The sequence below is a fragment of the Chaetodon auriga genome, chromosome 24 (genome assembly GCF_051107435.1).
Source record: "Chaetodon auriga isolate fChaAug3 chromosome 24, fChaAug3.hap1, whole genome shotgun sequence".
NCBI classification, from domain to species: Eukaryota; Metazoa; Chordata; class Actinopteri; order Chaetodontiformes; family Chaetodontidae; genus Chaetodon; species Chaetodon auriga.
The window spans coordinates 8,391,610-8,413,270 of NC_135097.1; the positions used below are offsets into that span (position 1 = coordinate 8,391,610).

At 42.6% G+C, this 21,661-nt stretch overlaps 1 protein-coding gene across 2 annotated transcripts; it reads left to right on the forward strand.

Annotated features, from left to right (window-relative positions):
- Nucleotides 1–1,377: 1,377 nt before the first annotated feature.
- On the forward strand, nucleotides 1,378–8,594 carry LOC143317091 (carboxypeptidase Z-like). 2 transcript variants are annotated; one of them, XM_076725045.1, is made up of 11 exons: nucleotides 1,378–1,647; nucleotides 2,091–2,120; nucleotides 2,709–3,083; nucleotides 4,482–4,709; nucleotides 4,804–5,036; nucleotides 5,743–5,904; nucleotides 6,048–6,206; nucleotides 6,624–6,759; nucleotides 6,945–7,084; nucleotides 7,185–7,284; nucleotides 7,827–8,594. In XM_076725045.1, exons 1-11 carry the CDS (start codon nucleotides 1,566–1,568, stop codon nucleotides 8,183–8,185), a joined length of 2,004 nt encoding a protein of 667 aa, XP_076581160.1. In that variant the 5' UTR covers nucleotides 1,378–1,565; the 3' UTR covers nucleotides 8,186–8,594. The 2 variants fall into 2 exon arrangements, with proteins under 2 accessions (XP_076581160.1, XP_076581161.1); XM_076725046.1 differs by having other exon boundaries at nucleotides 4,485–4,709.
- Nucleotides 8,595–21,661: the final 13,067 nt, after the last annotated feature.

Consider the following 21,661-nt stretch of genomic DNA (forward strand, 5'->3'; position numbering starts at 1 on the left):
ATTCACACAATCATCTGCAGAATTCATATTTCTGATTTAGCTGAAGGATACAGTAGTTTTCCTACTTAACTCATGCTTGCCCCACCCCGAACTCACTCCACTCATTACAACCAAAGGGCCAACCTCACTCTCAAGATCCTCCATCCAGTCTTGAGCCCAGGGGTCCTGCGCCGGCCCGCCAGCATGATGAATAATCACGCTTCCTATTATGCTAATTCAGATCAGCTCGGCTTGAAGGAGAGAAGACCCTATAATTAGTCGAATGAGTAAAACAAGCTCTCAGAAAAATATACGTGGCTGTGACAAAATGTTCTCTGTGTGATTGTCTCCAGGATTTTTTTTTTCCGCTTGCGAGAACAAGAAATCAGGTCAGGTGGCAATCATCAGTCTTGAAGCAAGTTAAGTCTCCTCTTGTTCCGTCTCATTTGTATTTCAGAAGTAATTTTGAGAATCATTGTTCCATTATGGAGCATTTTAAGTCTTAACGGCTGTATTTACGGGGTTGCCAGATTTCATAGCCCTGGGGATGGCTGCAGCTCCCACCCTCTCAGCTCAAGCTTCATCTCCTTTCTTTAAAAGCTGATTTTCTGGCTCTCCACTCACACTTGACTACACTAATTTCCCTACCTTCAGTGGTACAAATGTCAAAACGCCCCCATGTCGGGTGAACGTCATGTTTTTTCATTACAACTTTCTGCAGTGGAAACACCAAGGTCATTGGCATGTGGTTAGTTCTTCCAGTAGGAGAAGGTAAAAATGTGTATAAGAGAAAAAAAAGTCATCCAAATAAAGCCAGAGGTCTGAACTTTCAACCTACTTGGTGTATCTACACCGCTAATCCAGGCACCATGTGTTGTTGTGCTTGGGATATCCTAGAAATCTGCGCTAGGACAAATCTTTGGCAAAGACAAGCAGATTTTATGATACATGACACATTTTAAAGTGAACTATCAGAGTATGATTTCACACAACATGAACAAACTGTAAAAGACAGTTGAACACATGATAAAAAACAGACATTAGTTGAATTTAATATAGATAGTTTTCATAATTAAATCGATTGCAATAAAACTGCTTACACTAACTTTCCAATGCCGTTACCCAACAGAGGCCTTTAAACCGCTGTGGCCAAACAAGGTCATGTGACTGAAGACGGCGCCTGTGATAGGGTGGCACTCCCAATTAAGCAAGGTGAGATCTTTAAATGAGTGGAGCCAAAGGGGGGCGGGGGGGGGACCTTTTGTACTTGAATTCATTTTATTCCACAGTCAAAATCTTCCTGGAACAAACAGTCATCAACACGCCTGCACGCGGCTTGTCAGTTTACCTTAAATGCCTTAAAAGAGCATATTCCCAAAATCTGCGTGCACATTTTCATGCACATCTCCGTACTCCCATCTCAGAGCCGTTCCCTCTGAAACTTGATAGTTGACCGTAATACGTGTACTAAAGTCGCCGTGAGGGAAGTTGAGAGGGAATTTGTGCAGACTTGGGGAAATTGACGCACACACCCTCTGGCTGCGTGTGTGAGGTGCCACATCGAAACGGAATATAAAGCGCGGAAAATGAGCATCATGCTGCTGCTCCTGCTGCAGTTGTTGGCCCTTGTTTCGTGTGCTCCTCCGCGCTGTGATCCGGGATTTCGAGGTAAAGTTTTCTCAGCTTTATGTGAATACACACTTTATTATCACGCGCGCGTCCGGACCTGCTGCATGGACCGGACATGGTGTGTTTTCATGTGCAGACTCTGCAGCCAGTTTTCCAGACGCAGAGGCTGACTTTCGTATGTAACTCTCAGAAACTTAAAATGATTGTGAATATCATCAGATTTTTGGCCTCTGGCTTGTCTCATATTCCACATAAAAGCATGCCTTTCAGCAGATTAATATCCATAAGCCTGCAAAAATATGGAACCTCTTATGACTTAATGATACCTTGTAGACAGACAGGCATTTTACGAAGCTGCTGAAGCAAGACCAGAAGTTGCTCAAGCTGTGTTTTGTAGGCCACATTGAAGCGTTTACAGAAACCACTCTGCCATCTAGTGTCTGCCACAGTGTCAGCTAATGACATACTGATGTGTCTTGCAGGACTGTGCAGACCAACAGTGGAAGAAAAACGTAAGCATGCCTTGGACTTGGAGGAAGAGCGGCGTCCAGATTGAGCTGTTTGTCGTCCAGCATGTTGTAGCAGCAGCAGCTGATCACCTCTGTGGACTGTTAGACTCCTAAATCATAGCTTCTATTTGACTTCTTGAGCCTCATTTCTCACACTGGACAAACATCAGGCTCAAAAACCTCCCTGACAAGACAAGTGTTTGTGGAGTCACACCCCTGTGGGTTTGAATTAAGTCAGTTGTTTTTTAAAACAAAAAGGATGAGATCATAAGTCACGCTGGGTGTAGCCTTAATGGAATCTGGCCCGAAAGCCATAAAACCATCATGTGTATTTTTAGATGATCAATGGCACTATGAAATATTCAAATTCTAATTTCCAGAGATAATAGAAATATTTGGGGCTCGATGATTGAAGACAGCCACAGCAAGGCTCATGATTAAGTGTGTGACACATGTTCCGATCTCTGGAAATAAGACTGGTTAAGTTAGATTACTGTTGGCTGTTGTTCCCCTACTGCCTTCTGCTAATCAGTATAAGTAACCGTGTGATTTTCAACCTGCTTGTTTGAATTTCCTCTTCTTTTAACTCAGCCAAATGCTCAGATGTGCTGCTGTCCTACTGCGACGACATGGCCTACACTCAGACCATGTTCCCAAACATCCTCGGCCACAAGACCCGCGAGGACGCCGAGGCGGGCGCCGAGTATCTCCTCATGAGCGTGGTCGAGTCTCTGCTGAGGGGAGAGTGCAACCCTGAGATCCGCATGCTGGGCTGCTCTGTGCTGGCTCCGCGCTGCGAGAAGGAGAAGGTGATGAAGCCCTGTCGCACCACCTGCGAGGCGGTGCGTAACAAATGCAGCCACGCTTTCGAGGGGATAGAGATGGCTTGGCCCTACTTCCTGGACTGTGATCGCTTCTTTGTCAGTGACCAAGAGGGATGTTATGATCCGCTGGAGGGCCTCACAGGTGAGAACAAAGTACAGTATTACTGCTATTGAGAGCTGACCTGATCTTAGCTTCTAAATTTTAAGGGTTGCACCTTTTTGTTTTCACCTGAAACACTGTTATAGTCCTCTGAGTGTCAACAGAGCATTTTTCCTCAGCACGTATTCAGCAGGCATCTGGTTTGCACACATGCTCATGTGGCTCAACTCGAAATAAAGTCCAACTGGCATGCCTTATTTCCCTACATAAACCCTCACTCACACCGGGTCCTGTGGCTATTTTCATGTGTTTTCATTAGCAGGCTACTCTTATAAACAATGTCGTAATGCACAACAGAAAAGCAAAACATTGTCAGTATTTTCTAGAAACTGTTGTAACTTCATGACGTCAGACAGGTTTCTAAAGTTAAAGAGATACTCTGCTGTCACTCACAAGGCACAGAGTCTCATGTGTGAGCCATATGAGAGCATGAACAGCAGGAACGTATGCAGGGCATTTGTGTGCATGGTAATAAAAGTTTTAAAAGTTAACCGCTGAAATGAACTACATTGTGTTAACCTCTGCTGCTGCACCAGTGTCTCACTTTTCATTGTGCAGAACGTTTTCTGCCATGAAGAATTTGGTTCAGATGTCTGGCAGCAGGTTGGAGCCATGTAATTATTCCCATATTCATGTGAATTTCAAACTGATGTTGGTGTTATGACATCGAGGTCTGCAGACAGTAATTGCTGCAGCTATAACATACGGATGTAGCAAAAGAGTGAACACTGGACTCATCTGGAACAAAACTGTTTGCTATCATATCCTCCATAACTGTTTTTATAAGGTGATATTATTTCAGTGCTGTGTTTACGAGTTATTCTGCTGCCCCCAAGTGGCCAAGGAAAATCTTATTATGTCAAGATATATCAAAATATAAATGAAAATGATGATATGTATATTAGGGCACACAGAGTAAATCCTGTTAAATGGGAGCAGTTATACAGGCAAGCTCTTAAAGATGGAGAGTGATCAGCTAATAACAGTTTTACACTGTGGAAATCATGCATTTAAACCAGCAGTGAGAGCCTTGACAGATACAGTCTGACAGAGCACATTTGAAGGTCTAATGTGTTCCATGTGGTTTTGGAGCTATTGCAAACATGAGGGCAGACATCAGCCGGTTGACCACTTTAATGTGTCAGCTGAAATGAGCACCTTCGACTCATCAGGCATTTGATGTTCTATCGACTTTCCGCGCTCTCTTTGTGGTTTCTGCTGTACATACTGTACCAGACTCTTCAAACATCCTATTTTTAGCCTGGCAGCCCCACAAGAATGGAGACAGCATATTTGTCTGATAGATCCAAAATGTGGCGAGTCGCTCTGAGATCCAGAAGCTCACTGATCAAAACTGACGTGCTGTGTTTTTCTTCACAGCAGAGCAGGACGTGGAGGCCGTTGACAGCATGGAAATCCCTCCTCCTGAGGACCCCGCCACCACAATACAGTTCAGCTACCACTCCAACGCCCAGATGATCAGTGTGTTGAAGAAAATTGAGGATCGATGCCCCGACATAGCGAGAACCTACAGCATCGGCCGCAGTATGGAGGGCAGGGAGCTGCTCGTGATCGAGTTCTCAAACAACCCCGGCGAGCATGAACTGCGTAAGTAAAGCTTGTCAAAGCCTGCGTCGATAGTCTGCATCCTTTTCATTATTGAAGAAGTTAGACCAGTCACTGCGAATGTGACCCTCTGCAGTCGAGCCCGAGGTAAAGTACATCGGCAACATGCATGGAAATGAAGTCCTGGGCCGCCAGCTGCTCATCTACTTGGCCCAACACCTGTGCTCAGAGTATCTGCTGGGCAGCGAGCGCATCCAGGCCCTCATCAACACCACCCGCATCCATATTCTGCCCTCCATGAACCCTGATGGATACGAGGTGGCTGTGTCTGGAATCCAGGACAACAACGACGGCGATGAGGAGGAGGAGGTCAGTTCTCCACGGCTACATACAGTTATGGCTGTGCAGGTTGAGTCATGTTTGTTGTGTAATAGATTTGGAAAACAAGCCAAACATTCTTATTTACATTTAACATTTTGCGGTTTTGGGCTTTTGGTTGCATAAGCGATTTTGAGATATTACCTTGTGGTCTTGGATCCATTAATTGAAAAAATAATTGACAGATTACAAATCGATAATGAAAATAATGAGTAGTTTCAGCCATAATCAGCTAAAATACAGGTAAGAAAACTTACACACTGTCTCACTTACTGCTGTTATATTTATTTATAAAATGTTTCGACTTTGTAGACATCTGTATATCTATATATTCAGACCTTACATTTAAGTAAAAACAGAGCAGAACAAGCAACAACTTCCAGTAACAGTCAAAGACTGTAGAAAAAAAAGTAGAAAAAACATTAGATCACTAAGGAGAAAGCATCACTTTCTGTAATATAATGAATGCATAGATCTTTGTTTCATTCATTCTCTGTAAAGAGTAAGATATAAAAGTTGATATTGGCATAATAACCCTAAGATAAACCCTAGATAAATGGAAATTTCCTGCAGTTACTGAATGCATCACACTGTTGAAACCCAGATATTCATTTAAATCAGTAAATAAATGAAAACTTAAAGGAAGAAGATTTGCTATTGTCTAATTTTCTGAAACACAAATGTGTGAATTCTGCAGGGTCGCAGATACGATTCTTGGAACGTCGGCCGAAACAATGCTCAGAACCTCGACCTGAACAGGAACTTCCCGGACCTGACGTCCATCGTTTACAGCCGACGCCGACAAAAGGGCTACCGCACCGACCACGTCCCAATCCCAGACTATTACTGGTTTGGTAAGGTACAGTATGAATCCTTATCCATACATGTCGTGGTGTCAATCACATTTTATAGCCTGATGTGTGATATTACCGAACAATTACTTTATATTGAATAAACTTATTTCATTTCTTGATCTGAAGAAATCTTAATGCTGCGATGCAGGTTGCTCCGGAGACTTACGCTGTCATGAAGTGGATCCGCTCCATCCCGTTCGTGCTCTCCGCTAACTTCCACGGTGGAGACCTGGTGGTGTCCTACCCCTACGACCTGTCCAAACACCCGCTGGAGCGCAACCTGTTCTCCCCGACGCCGGACGATCAGGTGAGTGCTTGTTATTCTATCCACTGAGATCAGACCTCCAGAGCAAAACCTGAGTAATTTGAGGTGGCGACAAATCAGACCCAGACTCCCTTTAAAAAAAAAAAAAAAAAATCAGCTTTGCAAGATGTTGAATGGGGGAAAACTTTATTAACTTTGTGAACCTCTGTCTTCGACAAAATCTTAATTATTTGTTCCTTGTAAATTTGGCAAATGTCATATAATGTAAAACAGATCGCATTTCAATACCAGGTATAAATGAGGTCACTGGTTGGTAGTTTTACTTGTAGAAAATCTGATTTATTCTTCCTGCATCCTCAGTCTTTTGCACATATTTCTTAACTTCATTTGACTTAATTTTCATCTCCTCTTATGTCATGAGCTGAAGAGAAAAATAACCGTCAGGTTTTTACTCCGTAGGTATTCAAGCTTCTTGCGAGAACGTATGCAACTGCCCACGAAACGATGTCCAATGAGAATGCCCAGTGTGGACCGTCTCGCACGGCCAGTCAGAAAGGAACCATTAATGGAGCGCAGTGGTCCAGCTTTGCAGGCGGTGAGCTGGAAAATTGAACATCATTCCTCAGCAGCAGCGTTAGCTTTGATTCCTGAAACACAGCTGAAACGTCTGGTGGAGCCACTAGAGGTCGCTGTAAGACCACAAACAGCGACCTCTGAGAGGTCAGCACAGCCTGTCATGGATTTCTGGGTAAAGCAGATTTGTTTTTGTCTTCTGGTCAGGCATGCAAGACTTCAACTATCTCCACACCAACTGCTTTGAGGTGACCGTGGAGCTGGGCTGTGATAAATTCCCCCCTGAAGAGGAATTGTTCATCGGCTGGCATGAAAACCATGACGCTTTAATCACGTTTATGGAAGCAGTGAGAACATGATTATGCTTATGTTTTTGTGTCTTTGAATTCTTAAGTGCTGCATTTGAAATGAACCCTTGTAAATGACTCGTCTTGTGTGGTTCCTCAGGTCCATCGAGGTATCAAAGGCCTCGTGAAGGACGAGGAGGGAAATGCAATCAAAGGTGCGCGGATATCGGTCATAGGAATCCGGCATGACGTTACCACAGGTATGAAATATCAGCTGCTGGCAAGATGCATCATTTCCCACTGATGAATTCAGGGTTTTCATTGTGTTACGTTAGGCAAACCTACGACAGTTTTGTTTCTTGTGGCCAACGTGACACATTTTGCCCTGTTAAGCGGCACTCCAGCCATTTAGTGCAACACCTCCATGAAGTTTTCTGTCTTGTGAGAGATGAGAAATAAGTTAATGACCAAAATTGATGCAGCAAACGCTGAAGTGTGCTAACTTTTAGTTCAGAAAGGGTCAGCCAGAAACACTGCTTCCTACTCATATGTCCCAGAATACAATTCAATACCATTTCCCATTTGCATTTATGTCAAAATTATAATAACAGCTAGAAACTAGTTTTCTTGAAAGCCACTGAAGTACCTGAAAACCAAACAATTAGCATTTAAGGTTATTAAACACCCCAGTTTGCCTCACAGTGCTTCCCCAGGATGAGTAAACTGATCAGAATACCTCTTAACTCAGATGTAAGCATGTAAGAGTTGAGTCCAAACACTCCGCCTCCTTCTCCCTGCCCAGCTGAAAACGGAGACTACTGGCGCCTCCTCACCCCTGGCACCCACATCGTGACCGCCTCGGCCCCGGGCTACACCAGAGCTATGAAGAAAGTCCGGCTGCCTCCTCGCATGGTTACAGCAGGCCGGGTGGACTTTGTGCTGCAGAAAGCTGCACTAGAGCCTGACATGCAAGAGGAGGACGACACCATCCCGTCCATGGGCACCTATGACCGCTTTGACCCTTATAATCAGTACGAGCGCTACACCCTGATGGCTGATCTGAGCCAGAACCGCGAGGAGAGAGCAGAGAAGCCCTGGTGGTGGAGCTACTTTGTCCTGCCGGGAGGACCTGCACCGACCTGGCTGCTCAAACACTATTAGAGCTTATGAGAGAATAGCATCTCTTTCTGCAGTATACACACAAATACACACTGAATGTGCTGCTTTTTACTGGTGTTACAGAGGAGTGTCAAAGCTAGCTGGCTGGCCTTCATGTTACCTTACAAGCTTTTGCCTACATGTGCTGTTTGGTTCAAACTTGAAATTATAAAGCAAGCACCTTACAAGCTTTTGCCTTGACAATAACATACAGTTACTTAATGGCCAAGATGAAATAAAAGTTGGTTAAAGACTTTTGTAACAGTTTTACAGCAGAAATAAAGAGCTTTTATCTGTATACGGTCACAAAGCGAGTCCTTACAGTCGCACTGAACTGCACTTTTCTTTTAAATCTCCTGGCAAGTTGTTTGTTTATGCAACTTTCAAACAACAAATGCATCACAACAACATTAAAAAGACACAAATAAAAGTAAAATAATCATGCTGAAAAAGAGTACTCACATAATTTCTTGACCCACTTCCAATCTTGGTTCAATTTCTGAGGTAATGACAGCAGGTGGCCACTAGGTGGCAGCCCGAATCAACCTCTGGTTCAAGTCACTGCAAGTCTGCTTATTCCACACAACTAGCAGAGATAGTTCTGTGCAGGTGTGTGTGTGTGTGTGTGTGTGTGTGTGTGTGTGTGTGTGTTTGTGGAACGTTATGCTGAGTCAGTTTTGTCTTTTAGCTGTTTGTCATAGCTTCATTTAATGCAGACAAACAAGAAAGTGGTTTGCTATAAAATGAGTTAATGCCAGTGATCATAAGCTGAAAACACCACGTATACCAGAGGTTACACATCTTTACTCTGAATTTAATGTATCACAACAAATAACATACTGTACAAAAGTTATACCTATTGGCTAGAAATGTTTTTGGGGAAAATATGTTTTCAAAGTATTTAAATACAGTCATCTAAAACAGCCTTTTTACCTTGTGACCTCTTAAAATGCTGAACTGTCTACCTGGAGCCCTTATTACATGTGATGTGTGTCCATAACCTCAGCTGTGAGTGGTGGTTATCCCTCCTCTGAATGTTTTTATTTTAAATTCTTTTTAGAGGCTCGGGGAGGTAAATGCAGAACACAACAAGTGCGTTTTGTCTTCTTCTTCTTGTCTTGTGACTCCTTGGAGGCGTCCTGATCTACAGCAAACAGACTTTGAAAACTCTCTTTAAAGCAGGTGCACTCAACATTAATCCCCGTATGACCTCATAAATCCAGGAAAATCACTGAAACGTTTGTCAGTGTATAATTACATATCCACCCCCCACACACGTGAACAGGAAGGATGTTTTGTAAACTTAAACCTAATTTCTGTTTGTGTATATTTCCAACTGTGAGTTTTACGAGGGAGGTAATCTGTGCCTTAAATACTTCCTGCTGCGGAGAGCTCCTCTCGCATGTTTTGACTTGAAAACGTTCTTTCTATAGCGTTTAACCCATGAAATCTATAGAATAACAGACAAGAGAGGAAGGAGCTAAATAAACACTGGGATATAAAGCATGGTTGTAGAAAGAGTCTTTAAAAGGCATAAAGATAAGCACTGAATCAAGGCACAAGCAAGGCACCACAACACAAATTCCCCATTAATGAAGCACCAAATGGACAAGCCACAATGAAAGCAGTACAACATGGAGTAAAGTGTGCAAGAGCATGCCAGCCCGGGGCTCCAGTGAAGTCCCAAATCATAAAAACAAAACGGCTCTTAAGAATTTTTATGTAAGGTCATGAAAGAAGCATGGGAAAAGCAAACTACCCCACATAAAGGTCGAGCAATGCTATTACAGAATCATAGAGAAAAGTCTGCTTAGCGAACTTGTTGACCCGTTACAAGTCAGTGGAAAAAAAAACAAAACAACACACACAAAAACGCACCAAGCTTCTCAGGGGATTTACAAAACACAAACACATGATTTGGCACCAAACTCAGCCAGCCAGAGCAGAAACCTCCATCTATACAGTGGATCTGGAAAATACCATGCATTGTCTCAGTGACACACCACCGTCTGTGGAGAGCTTTCTGTCAGATGGCATCAACAATGTCTTCTTCTGAGTACGTTTTAAAAGCTAGAAGTCATCATGTACTGTATGAGGCAGCTGGTATTGTTGTGGCTGAGTAATTGGAGCAGACCCATGCTTCAAGATACTGACGGCTTGATGTGTCCAGTTTGGGCTGTTGTTGTAATGTCGTACTCTGTGGGAGACTCAGGTGTCCTATTTTGATGTTCATATAAGCCTTGAGAGTTTGGCATCATAGGCCATGTCATCCTGGTTTTTCTGAAGCCAGAAGGGACCATATTTGGACAAGAGGGTGGAGCTGATGGGTGTGGCTTTGGATGAGCAGGTGGTGGGGCTCACCGAGAACCTGGGGACTCTAAGCTGTTGCTCTGGTAGGGATTTATCAATCACACGGTGACCACGCCCTAAAGCATACCCAGCTTTATCGTCTATTTTCGTCTAGATGGGACCATAGTTTGAAAATGAGCATCACGCTGTATGGAAGAAGACTTGAAACTAGCGATTGAGACCATAAACCCATTAGGAAACTGTTTACTGAGGTGATAAATTAAGTGAGACAAGGCTCATTTTCTCATAAGCTTACTATAGACTATACATAGCCAGTGGAGTCGCCCCCTGCTGGGCATTAGACACAATGCAGATTTAAAGCTCTTCCGCATTGGCTTCACTTTTCAGACCCAGAGCTCCAATTCACTCATTTATATACAGTCTATGGGTTCAATATACTTCAGTGGACAGAGGCTTTTTAATTGTCTCTGGTGGAGCTAAAGGTGGTTTGGCCTTCCTCAGCTGACGGAGTTGTTTAGTTGCTGTGTTATCATGGTTTGGTTTGCTATCCTGTGACCAAAGTGTTGGATTTTACTGTTGTGATAGCAGCTTGTGGGAGAGTAACCTCTGTCTCCAGCAACAACTCCATCCACAGAGGTGTGTTTTTTCTTTCAAACTGTTGTTTCCAAGCTCAACAATGACCCTTCAAGCTCAGCTGTGCTTTGACTGTTTTTTACAGGTGAAATCTGATGAGGCGACTGATGTTTGAAGGGTGCAGCAAGTCCAGGTTGGACAGACCGAAGAAGCCAGACTGATGCAGAGATTGATGTTTCTCTGTTTCTACATCCATTGTTTTGCATTTTCTTTCTCAGTGGCGTCTCTACAAAGACCTGGAGAACAACCGGACATGATGCAGTTACCTGGTTTAAAACAACATATTTAATGGAATTTAGCAACACTGTTCAGATTCTCCATGATTTCCCTCTGATATCCCTGTTCTTGCACATAATAATTAAACTGAACTTTCCTTCAGTCTTATGTTGCCGCTATCTGCTGGACGCAGTCCCACATACTCACATCTGACTCATTTGTAATCATCAGTTCAGAAGTCTAATGTAAAGACAGTGATTACATGAGCAAAGTGGCTTTATTCATGATTTAAAAGCTGTTGCATTTGCCTCATTCAAAAAACGCTCTCAGGAATCAGATTAATATATGATGAGCTGCCCAGCGCTGTGAGCATACATCTGGCATGAAGAGATCCATAAGATATTCAAGTCGTACATCAAGTGCATGTCTCATGATATCAGTTCATGAAATGTAATTTTAGCTACTGTACGTATGTGAGAATCTCACAGGTGGGTTTTTGTGAACTTCTGAGATTCTATGAGAAACTTTATCTATTTTAGATGCAGGTAACCTGTTTTACAAATGTTGAAACTTGACCTTTAACCAAACACTGTCTCAAATGGGGCCTGCGCCTCTCATGCATGTATGAAGGAGTGACTGGTTTTATTTGTCACATGCTCTTCAGCGAACATACGACAATCCCATGAAGGACTGACCCTGTTTGCTTTATGTGGGACCGGTTCCTCGAGCCGCCCATGTCAGGTGGGGTGCCAGGTCACCAATTACTTGGTGGGGCTGAGAAAGTAGCATAGAGCTGCCCTGAGCTGCCATGTTGCATTAGCATCATGCTGCTGGTGAGTAGGTAAGTAACGCCTCATTTCAGTTCAGTGAAGCTGCGCTCTGTTCTCAAAGGAGCTCTAATACGCTTATGTCCCCACTCCAGATCAGTTTGTAACTATGACTATTTATGAACGGCCCGTCCACCATGTGAATATAGTGTCACCAGTATCACAGCAGCGGGTTACTTTATTCATTTTTTTTTAACACTCTTTAAGAGATTTAAGCACGATTGACAAATGTCAAGATGTAGACTTAAAATATGAGGCTGTCAGGTTTGAATATTTTCATTTCTTCCACTATTTGTAAGCAAAATTATTAGATTTTGAGTGCGGGAAGAAAGAAGAGACAGAGATGACAACTCACTGTATGAAGGATGAGAAAATGTGATAAAATCCAGAAAGAGCCAAAGAAAATAAACCCACTTCAAGATGCTTTTTATAATTCACCATTACTTTCCATCAGTGAGTCTTGCACATTATAAATTCTCAAGTAGCTTTACTGTTAATTGACATTTTACTGATAGTTTTGTATTTTGTTTTAGGGGTTAAAACACATCCTTCGTGAATTCAGAATAATTTAAAATGGCAATTAAGAGGCTTAATAATAAACAAATGGATACACGCCATCTGCCAGTCACGTCTTTCAGCCCTTGTCGGAAAGCTTGTCACTTCTGCTCCACTTCCTCTCCACATCTTTCCTGTCAGCAAATGAATATTAAAGATCATTCTGCATAAATGTGCCACGGTCGATCAGCACCCCTCCAAGGGGTCACGACATAAATCTGATCACAGCACAGATCCAGTCACAGCACTTCAGATGCGAAGGTGTAGCCAGCTGAACAGATCTTGTACAGGGAGTTACTCAGCATGAATACAGTATATCTTCCCATCCAGCGCTCAGTTCCTCTGCTGGAGTTTGTTCTTACAAAGACGGTGAATTAGAAGTAGTGGCTGACTCTGCGGGGAGCAGCTTTAAAGACACAGTGCTTGATTTTAAAAGACAAATGTTTCTTGTCAACAGCTGCCGGCGTTCTAACAGCATCAATAATTCTGAGTTTTCCATTTTGTCAAGAGCAAACTGAATGGCTGAAGGCCATAGCAGAAAATGTGGATTTATATTTAATAGGTGTTTTGTCTCACCTGCTAACAAAGTGAGCATGCATGCTTTGAGGGCACTACACTGGTTTTGCTGATGAAGACCATGATATCTGTCTGAAAGCTCCAGGAGAAATCTAGTAACTCTGAGTTAAGACTTTTATATCAAGCTACTATTTTGAAGTCCAAAAATAAAAGTCAGCCAAAGCATTGTCTAAAAACTATAATTTAGTTGTTTTCAGCTCCATGTTTTCTAACTTCAGCTATTTCATCCAGCAGGTTTTTGGATGGAATTGTCTGAACTGATCCTGATTCGATATGCTTTCACCTGTTTCTTTAAAAACAAACAAACAAACAAACAAACCCATGAGAGTCAAGTCCCTGCAACAGGTGTGTACTTTAGAAAGGTTGAGGACACCTCGCTATGATGAACAGATTGTCCTCACGCTGTCACTGACTGATGTTTGAACGGCTTCTTGTGCCTGCAGCAAAGTAACACGAATGAGTCTGGTTTGAGAAACAATGGCACCCCGTCCAGCTAAAAACTACATTTCAGTGGAAAAATCCTCCCTTCATTCATACATTTCAGCCAGATTTATTGCACATCAAGTGAAAACCTTGTGTACTTCTGTACCTTTGTTGCTCTCACTATATTCTCTTTTTACGACCGTTCCAGGGGAGATTCACTGGGCCCTGCCAAACTCCCATAATTGCAAAAACAGCATTTCATTTCCTAATAATGGCTCAACGTCAAGTTCAATTCAGTCTGCTTGTTAAGCGGCAGCAATTACCGAATCGTACATGTGCAGACAACTCCTCCGGTGGGTGATAATAAGCTACTTTCTTTGTTACAGACCCTGAACAAACTCGGGGGGGAGAACACGTGAAGCAAAGATAATGCGAGCAGTCGAGCGTGAGTGTATACAAAACCCCGCCAATCGTTCCTGTAGAAAACCCCTCAGCTATGACAAAAGCAGGTCCAACTGGGTTAAGGTGATTCCACTTTAATAGTGCTGGGATCTCTCGCCACAGCAGAACGTAACAATAGAAAATACAGCTGCTCGTTTGTGAAAAGTCACTTCCTTTTGAAAATAAGAGGCTGCGTCCGGGTTGATTGACTACTGGTGTTTATGAACTCGGGAGGAACACTGAGGATTTGGGGGGTTTCTTTGTTGCGTTTTTCTGTTGGTATATTTGGGGTTTCTCCTTCAGCGTGACGGTCAGAGGTCACCGTGCAACAAGGCCACACAGGCTTTCATTTGACCTGCACGCTCAGATGAGGAATCGTGTTTGTTGACATGTTCCTCCTGAGTTTGATTGTGTTCATTTGTGTTGATTTATTGCCGCAACGCTCTGATACTCGCCCATACTGAGGGATCAAAGGGGCGATCTGTATGGAGGTGGCTCCTGCTTGTTCAGTCCTTGTCATGCTGTAGGCCTTTGACTGGTGGAGGAGCACAGACTGTGGTTTTTAAAGAGCATTTAGCACGTTTTTGAACGTCCAATAGTTGTCAAGATATTTCACTCTAAAGTATAAATGTCAACCTCCTAGTGACAATAAAGAATCTGTTGGATTCATCTTCTGGTGCCAAGATATTGCACTACTGCTACTACTATTATAAAGTGGTGGACCGACCAAATGACTGGCATTGCTATCCATAGTGCCATGTTGCTAGTATTTAAGGCTCTGCAGTTAAAAGTCCAGACAGAGTGTAGCATTTAGGGGAATCTAGAATGAGCCCTCTATATCTACAGAGGGAGAGGGTCCGACATGTTGCACCGCCATGTTTCTTCAGTAACCCGGAGTGGACAAAACCATCACTGGCTCTAAAGAGCACCTTTCACTTTTTTAGCAGCCACTGTAGGGTCTCCTTCGAGCTCGGAAAGGGAGGGGTGAGGTGAGGGTTAGTTGTGATCTGCAAACTCACCGCTAGATGCCACTAAATGCTGCACAGCGGACCTTTAACTAAACACAGCTGAACGGGTTATGAAATATATATCGGCTAAATAATAAAAATCGTCCCAAATTCAGAGTGGAAAGAGATGCTTCACAGCACCTGTGGCCTCTCCAGTTCTTGTCAACTAGATGGCATTGTGTAGTCCAAATCAGTCAATAAAGGGCCTGTGGGGGGCCCATTTGAGCATATGTTTACTCAAATGGCCCTGACCTGTACCTACAGTCCTGAACATATCATCCCTGTCTCTGACTGGATCTGTGGCCAAATGTATTCAAACTAGACAAGATGATTTATTAGTTGTGGTTAATCTGAGCCCATACAGTGATTTATTGCCAGGTCTGAATTCACCATCTTGTCTTATCTAATTCTCCTGCAGTGAACAGAAACAGACCACGTTCACACAATAGAGATGCACTCTGACAGCCTCTGAAACATAAGAGCGACTGATTCGGGATGAAAAATGAATAATGCAGGTGAAAGAAAATGTGATGATTCGTCTGACTGGAAGAATTTAGAAAGATGTGATTTTAACCATGAGACAGCATTTTTGGCATCTTAGAAATGGTTAACCCCCCCCCAGCACACCTGATACTCCCTTAAAGAAACCAAATAAGATGCCATTTAACTCAATGTAATGTACTGTGTTCCCTTTTAAAACAGGATTTTAAGGCAGGACAAAACAAACTGTAAATTAACGGGCTTCAATTAAAGCAGAGAAAGGTTGTTTGATCAGTTAGAGGTGTGTCGTTTGTGACATTTTGATTTGGGGTGGACTTCCTGTTTCCGCCCACATGGGCATGATGCTGCCCAGGAAGTTACAGCTTTCCAGGAAGGCAAGCATGTTGGGCTCTTCAGACCTCTGTCATTCAGGATGATGGTCTTACCTTTTGCCTGCACGTGTCTCCAAACATCACAGGTAAGACTGCGCAGTCTTTGAGCACCTTGGTCATATTCTGCTAACATTAGCTTGGAGTTTTAGCCTGCTGGCAGGCACATGGGCCTGCAGTGGGTCATTTGTTTGTGGAATTGTTTGGTGCAGATAAGTTCGGTGTAAAGTTTCATGGAAAAAAGTGGCAACAAGACAAAGCTGGAGTATGTTTGTTAGTGTTTCCCAGCATCAAAAAATGTGTTGCTGTGGTTGAGATTTGAAATCACACTGTGAGAAGACTCCCAGACTGTGGGATTGATCAAGTCTGAGGGCGTGTGTTTAGGTACTGACAGTGCCTGGAGCTTTTCCAGTGTATGAATATTAATAGATGGAGTCTCCTACATGGAGTTAAATTCATTGTGTCAGAGAGTAGGAATATATTGGCACATTATCAGGTGTTGCATTACACTGCTTTCATGTTGTGTGTCTCTTCTGGGCTCCGGGCCTTGAACTCAGACTTTGAAATGACCACGAATGTTCTTGTGTGTGTGTTTATTTGTGTGTTTCTTACTGTTGCTTTGTTTCAATGATTTGTTGGGCGAGTCTTTTCTCATAAGCATCTGCTGTTTTGAATTGTTATTTTTACAATATCTACCTGTGCAGTTCTCAGCACAACCTTGCTTTTTTTCTCTCTCTCGTCTGACCCTGCTGGTCTTTAATTAACATCACCTGTGATCATCGTTAGTGTCTCTTTAGGATGCAGGTGTGAGTGAAGGCTTGCATGAGGATAAGTCCTGTCTGTGAAATCATTTCACCAGCAGGGGGATTTTGGTGGACAGTTGAGTGTGAGTCTTATATTTCTTACTCTATGTAGTTTAATGATTTAGGCTGTTTGTTGCTAATTTAGGCAAAACAGCTCTGCTGGGCCGTCTTCACTGTTGCTGTGTCTTAAGTCCATACTTCTATCTGTGGGTTTCAAGTTTGAGTGACAAAATTAAGTGTACTCATAGTCAGTTTGCATGGCAGAAAAATTCATGAGAGAAAAAAAGAAATTGCAGATGGTGGTGAAACAGATACAGAAATGTCTTTGGGGGGGGGGGGGGGGGGGGAATAAGTAGTAATATTTTGCATCGTCTGTAATTTAATTTTCAGAGTTACGGTGTCAGAGTGTCACAGTTTGACATCTGTTTGCACTGGCACATGTAGTGCATCATTTCCTCTTGGTGTAAAACTGTAAAGTATGTTGATTTTTGTATATAAACTGCAAAAAAAAAAAAAAAGTATATTAGGAAGTTTACTATGTAGCACAGGCTGTATACAATTAGTATGGAATTGGGACAGAGTGGTGTAATGTTGGGAATATTTGAGGGGTGATTTTGGGCACAGCCTGGGTCGAGGAGTCTTTGCAAGCCACTGTTTTACCAGTGTGGAATTTGAACCAGCAACCTTCAAGGTCTGTTCCTTTAACAGCTGAGTGACCACAGACTATAAATAGTATACACTGTGCAATTTAGTTGTAATGATATAACAGAACCAGGTGTCCAGGTGTCATGATCTAAGCTATTTTGCAGTGCTTTTTCTGTATTCACACAGTATCAGTTGTCTTCTGAGAGACATTGCTCTAAAGGTTATTTTTGGTTATATTCAATTTCATGAAAAGACCAAAACCAACAATGTATTGATCCTACTAACAATGACACAGCCTATTCCTCTGTGACATAGAGCTCCACTGTTGTCCAAAGCTGTTAAAAACACATTAATGAGCCACACCATCCCACTGACACACATATTTCATCATTGCAATAAACACTGACACTGTAGTTTATTTGGGGTTGATGCCACATAAACATCCTGCTGCTCTAAATACTCAGAAGCACCATATACTCCACTGACAATGATGGCAAACAAATGCACTGCTCACCTCTGTTTGAGTAACCTGGAGCGCCCTTTTGTGTTGGGAAATTATTTAGCCTGTAAAAAAAATAACATCACACATTGGTGAACCATTTTGAAAGATTTATGTCTTTACTAGAACCAACAGGCTGTGGGATGAGAGCCAGAGAAACGTTAGGGAAGCTGAGAAATGTCAGATTAACTCATTGTTGGTTTTGGTTTTTTCAAGGAATTTGTTGAAAATACGAGGAATCTATCATAATGTAAGCCTGACATCCTCGATGCGAGATACTGATGTTTAAGATGAAATTAGCAGTTTTCATGCAGCATCTTTTAACTGAGTAAAAAATAAATTCTTTCTTGGCAATGCAATAGTAGCAGGGACTAATGCTAGCATACTCGTAGCCGGCTCTCCTCCCGCAGCAGGGGATCCTCCTGAGCTATTCTCAGCAACGCACAGTCTAGACACTGCTGAATTTAAGGCCAGAATAAAACATAAAGCACAATTGAAATAAGTGTTCTTGATCTTAATGCACATTATCGCTGTGTCCCAGGGATAAAACACTTAAAAGTCAGTCATGAAGAAGAGAAAGCCCCAGGGCTCTTTAGGCTGGGTACATGTCCGCGATGCACCCAGCTACTTTAGCTGTCATGCAGCAATATCTCAGAGCTTTCGCTGGGTGCACTGATGCTTGGCTTAAGCCATTTAGCAGCGCCCTGGTTAACTGAAACCGACAAAACTTCTGATTCCAGCCTGATCTTAGAATAACACCCCTGGCGATTGTGAAGCTGTCTTTGCCCATTTCATCCAGCGCGGTCCCACAACTGCATTTGAGGCTGACAGAGATGCGGAGGGAGAAGATGCCGTATGATGTTACAACTGTTACTCAGAGAATTAAATTAAATGGAAAACGTTACGATGAAAAAAAGAGTAATCATATCTGGCTGACAAGGGAAGGAAAAGGGGTGAGACTTATTGCTGGAAGACAGCGCCAGACTAAAGGCTGCAGAAGTGCTGTAACATAAATAAAATAAGATGGCATTTGGCCACTTAAAGCCAATGGGTGCTCCAAAGGGTAACGTGTTGGATGATTCCAGTCCAGTGTTTGCCAAGAGTTGCTCTTTGCACATAGTAGTTGCCCAGAATCATGCAGAGCAACAACACTGGGTGATGAGATGTTTACAGCTGAGTAGAAATGTGAACACTGGGCATGTGAAGAGTCAAATTTGCTCATGACACTGGACAAAATTTCACTGAACATTACAAATGCAATGTTGTAAGAGCCTTAAAAATGGCTGCTTGTGCAACATGTGATCTTGAGCTGACAATTTCAATACCACGACATTTCCTGTAGTTCTGTGGGGCTCTAGGTGGATAGTCTGATATTTGCTCCTCGTCATCTGCTCAGTTAAATCCAGTTCTTTGATTCATGTTTGGAGACGCTTGCAGCCGGGCATCTGATGATGATGCTGTTCACTAAACATCCATCCAATAATTCACCTTTTGTATGACCGTGCCTTTGATTAGACACTGGCTGGAATACAGCGAAGCCACAAGCCTTTGCTAGCACAAAATGCTAATATTGTTCACAGTTAATAGAAGGGGTTTGTGTGGCTAAAGAAGAGCTGTATGAGCTGTGCCAATTGCATACCACATGCTAATAATGCGCAATTTGCACAATATAATAGTTTTAGTGTGGCGTTTTTGCGGTTAGTATATAAGACATTTGCATAATTTGATAAAACAGAATTTAAGCTTAAGGTCCACTAATTAGCTTTTTCAGACCTTTTAACTGCATCTCATCTCTCTTTCAGCAGGTGGGCTTTACCCAATTGTCATCATGTGACCTAAGATCAAAAACAAAAGGGGCCAGAGTTGAGGGCCAGGAGCCAATGGACAGCCGGACAAAGCTACCCAATGTTCCAACATGTGAACTCTGAGGACGACCAAGAGATGGTGTTGAAACTGACAGAGAAACTCGTAAGTGGACCTCGACTTGAGATTTTTTTTTTAAATTTATTGTTGAACTATTCTACAATGATTCAGTTAGTACAATTTTGTATGAATATGTGCACCAACAGATGTCACTAAATGCCAGAACGCCACTGGGTTATGCTTTTTACTAACATTAATGAGGAAAGGTTGAATGCCTCGGTAAAATGTTGCTTTTAACCATACATCAGTGCTTGGTATGGTTATGTATAGGCAGCACTTTACTAAATTTTGGGAAAGACCATGTAGTCTTATTTATTTTTCTGCTTTAATATATCAGTGTTCTCTGTAAATCCAACAGATATGAGACATCACAGTGCAGCACAGCAGCCAGACAATTTGTAAAACAAATGTAGTTTATAAAGGCCAGTGTTTCGTCACAGCAGGCTCATGCTAACAAGCTAATTAAGCATAGTCTTCTGCACATGAACTTTAAGCTTGTATTAGTAGTCAAAAGGGATCTGCCGTTAGGTGCAGCGAGCTAATTATATGATGATAAATCTTCTATGGCATGAGGTAATTTCTCAGTGCTCTTTAAAGATAGTAGAGAATATGGCAGATAACTGCTTGAAGCCTTTGCGAGTCAGCAGCGGCTAAGCTAAATGTGGCAGCAAGTGTCAGGCCAAATCAATACACGCTTCCCAGGATTCCTTTGGTGCCATAATCCAGGCTGTGGTGGGCACTGACCCTGGGGAGGCCTGGTCTCTTGTTTTCTTGCCCTGTTTTTTCAAAAGCAGCTGCACTTATGGATATGACAGCACTGAGCACAAGCTAATTACTTTTTCTTTTTTTTTTTTTTTAAAAAAAGGGAGAGCAGAGTTTGTGCTGTAAACCGCTTAGCTCACATCTGAGACATGCTGAAGCCTCTCTTCCCCACACTGGGAAGCTAGCTTGCCCTTGGGAAGTGGGATGTGCAGACTTTATATGAAGGTATTTCCAACAAATATAGATGACCTCAAGCTCAAAAGCAGTGTAATTTCCACTAGCTGTGAAACTGAACTCTTAATGTGCGGCGCATGGATGATTTATGTGTCAAATACTCCCTTTGGACACAGAGTTTTGGTCAACTATTTCACCTCACCAATGCATAATTTGACTAGCTCGAACTGCATTTTTGCAGATATTTCTTTGAGAGAGGCCCCCGGAGTCTTCCGGCTGATTTCACACATCCCATTAAGTCATAATCTTGTATTATCTGCCTTAAAATAACAAGAGATAATCCTGGCATCAGGCTAATCAGCCGTGAAATTGAGGAATCTCCTTGACTGGATTCCACTGCAGCCAGTTAACACATGATGTGCAGAGTGTGCAACAGTAACATGAAAAAGTGTCACTTGCAGCCAAAAATGTAGAATTTTTAATGCTGATATTTGGTATGAAACATTTAAATGCTTTCAAATATAAACCTATCCTTCTGGCGAGGTTTGAATCATCTATCCTTCTCTCACCAGGACAGATCACTTTATCCAGGACGAGGACTTGGAGGTGTGGGGCGGAGGATTTCCACATCTTTCCTTGTAAGTGCTACTCACTTACTTAAGCCATCAGCCAGTCATTAAAAATGTAAAATTAACATCTTTAAAGTAGAACACGATTCTGTTCTGTGCTCGGGAGGCAGTGAAGCGCGGCGCTTGCATATGAAATGCATTTGGTCATCCCCCTGGCAACAGGGAAGGAGAAGGGGAAGGTGCATTG

Bases quoted from the DNA above. Each gene is read 5' to 3' on its own strand.
- LOC143317091 (XM_076725045.1), top strand. From the start codon at position 1,566: ATGAGCATCATGCTGCTGCTCCTGCTGCAGTTGTTGGCCCTTGTTTCG. The intron at 1,648-2,090 runs GTAAAGTTTTCT...TGTGTCTTGCAG, and splicing joins CTGTGATCCGGGATTTCGAG to GACTGTGCAGACCAACAGTG. The intron at 6,207-6,623 runs GTGAGTGCTTGT...TTTACTCCGTAG, and splicing joins CCCCGACGCCGGACGATCAG to GTATTCAAGCTTCTTGCGAG.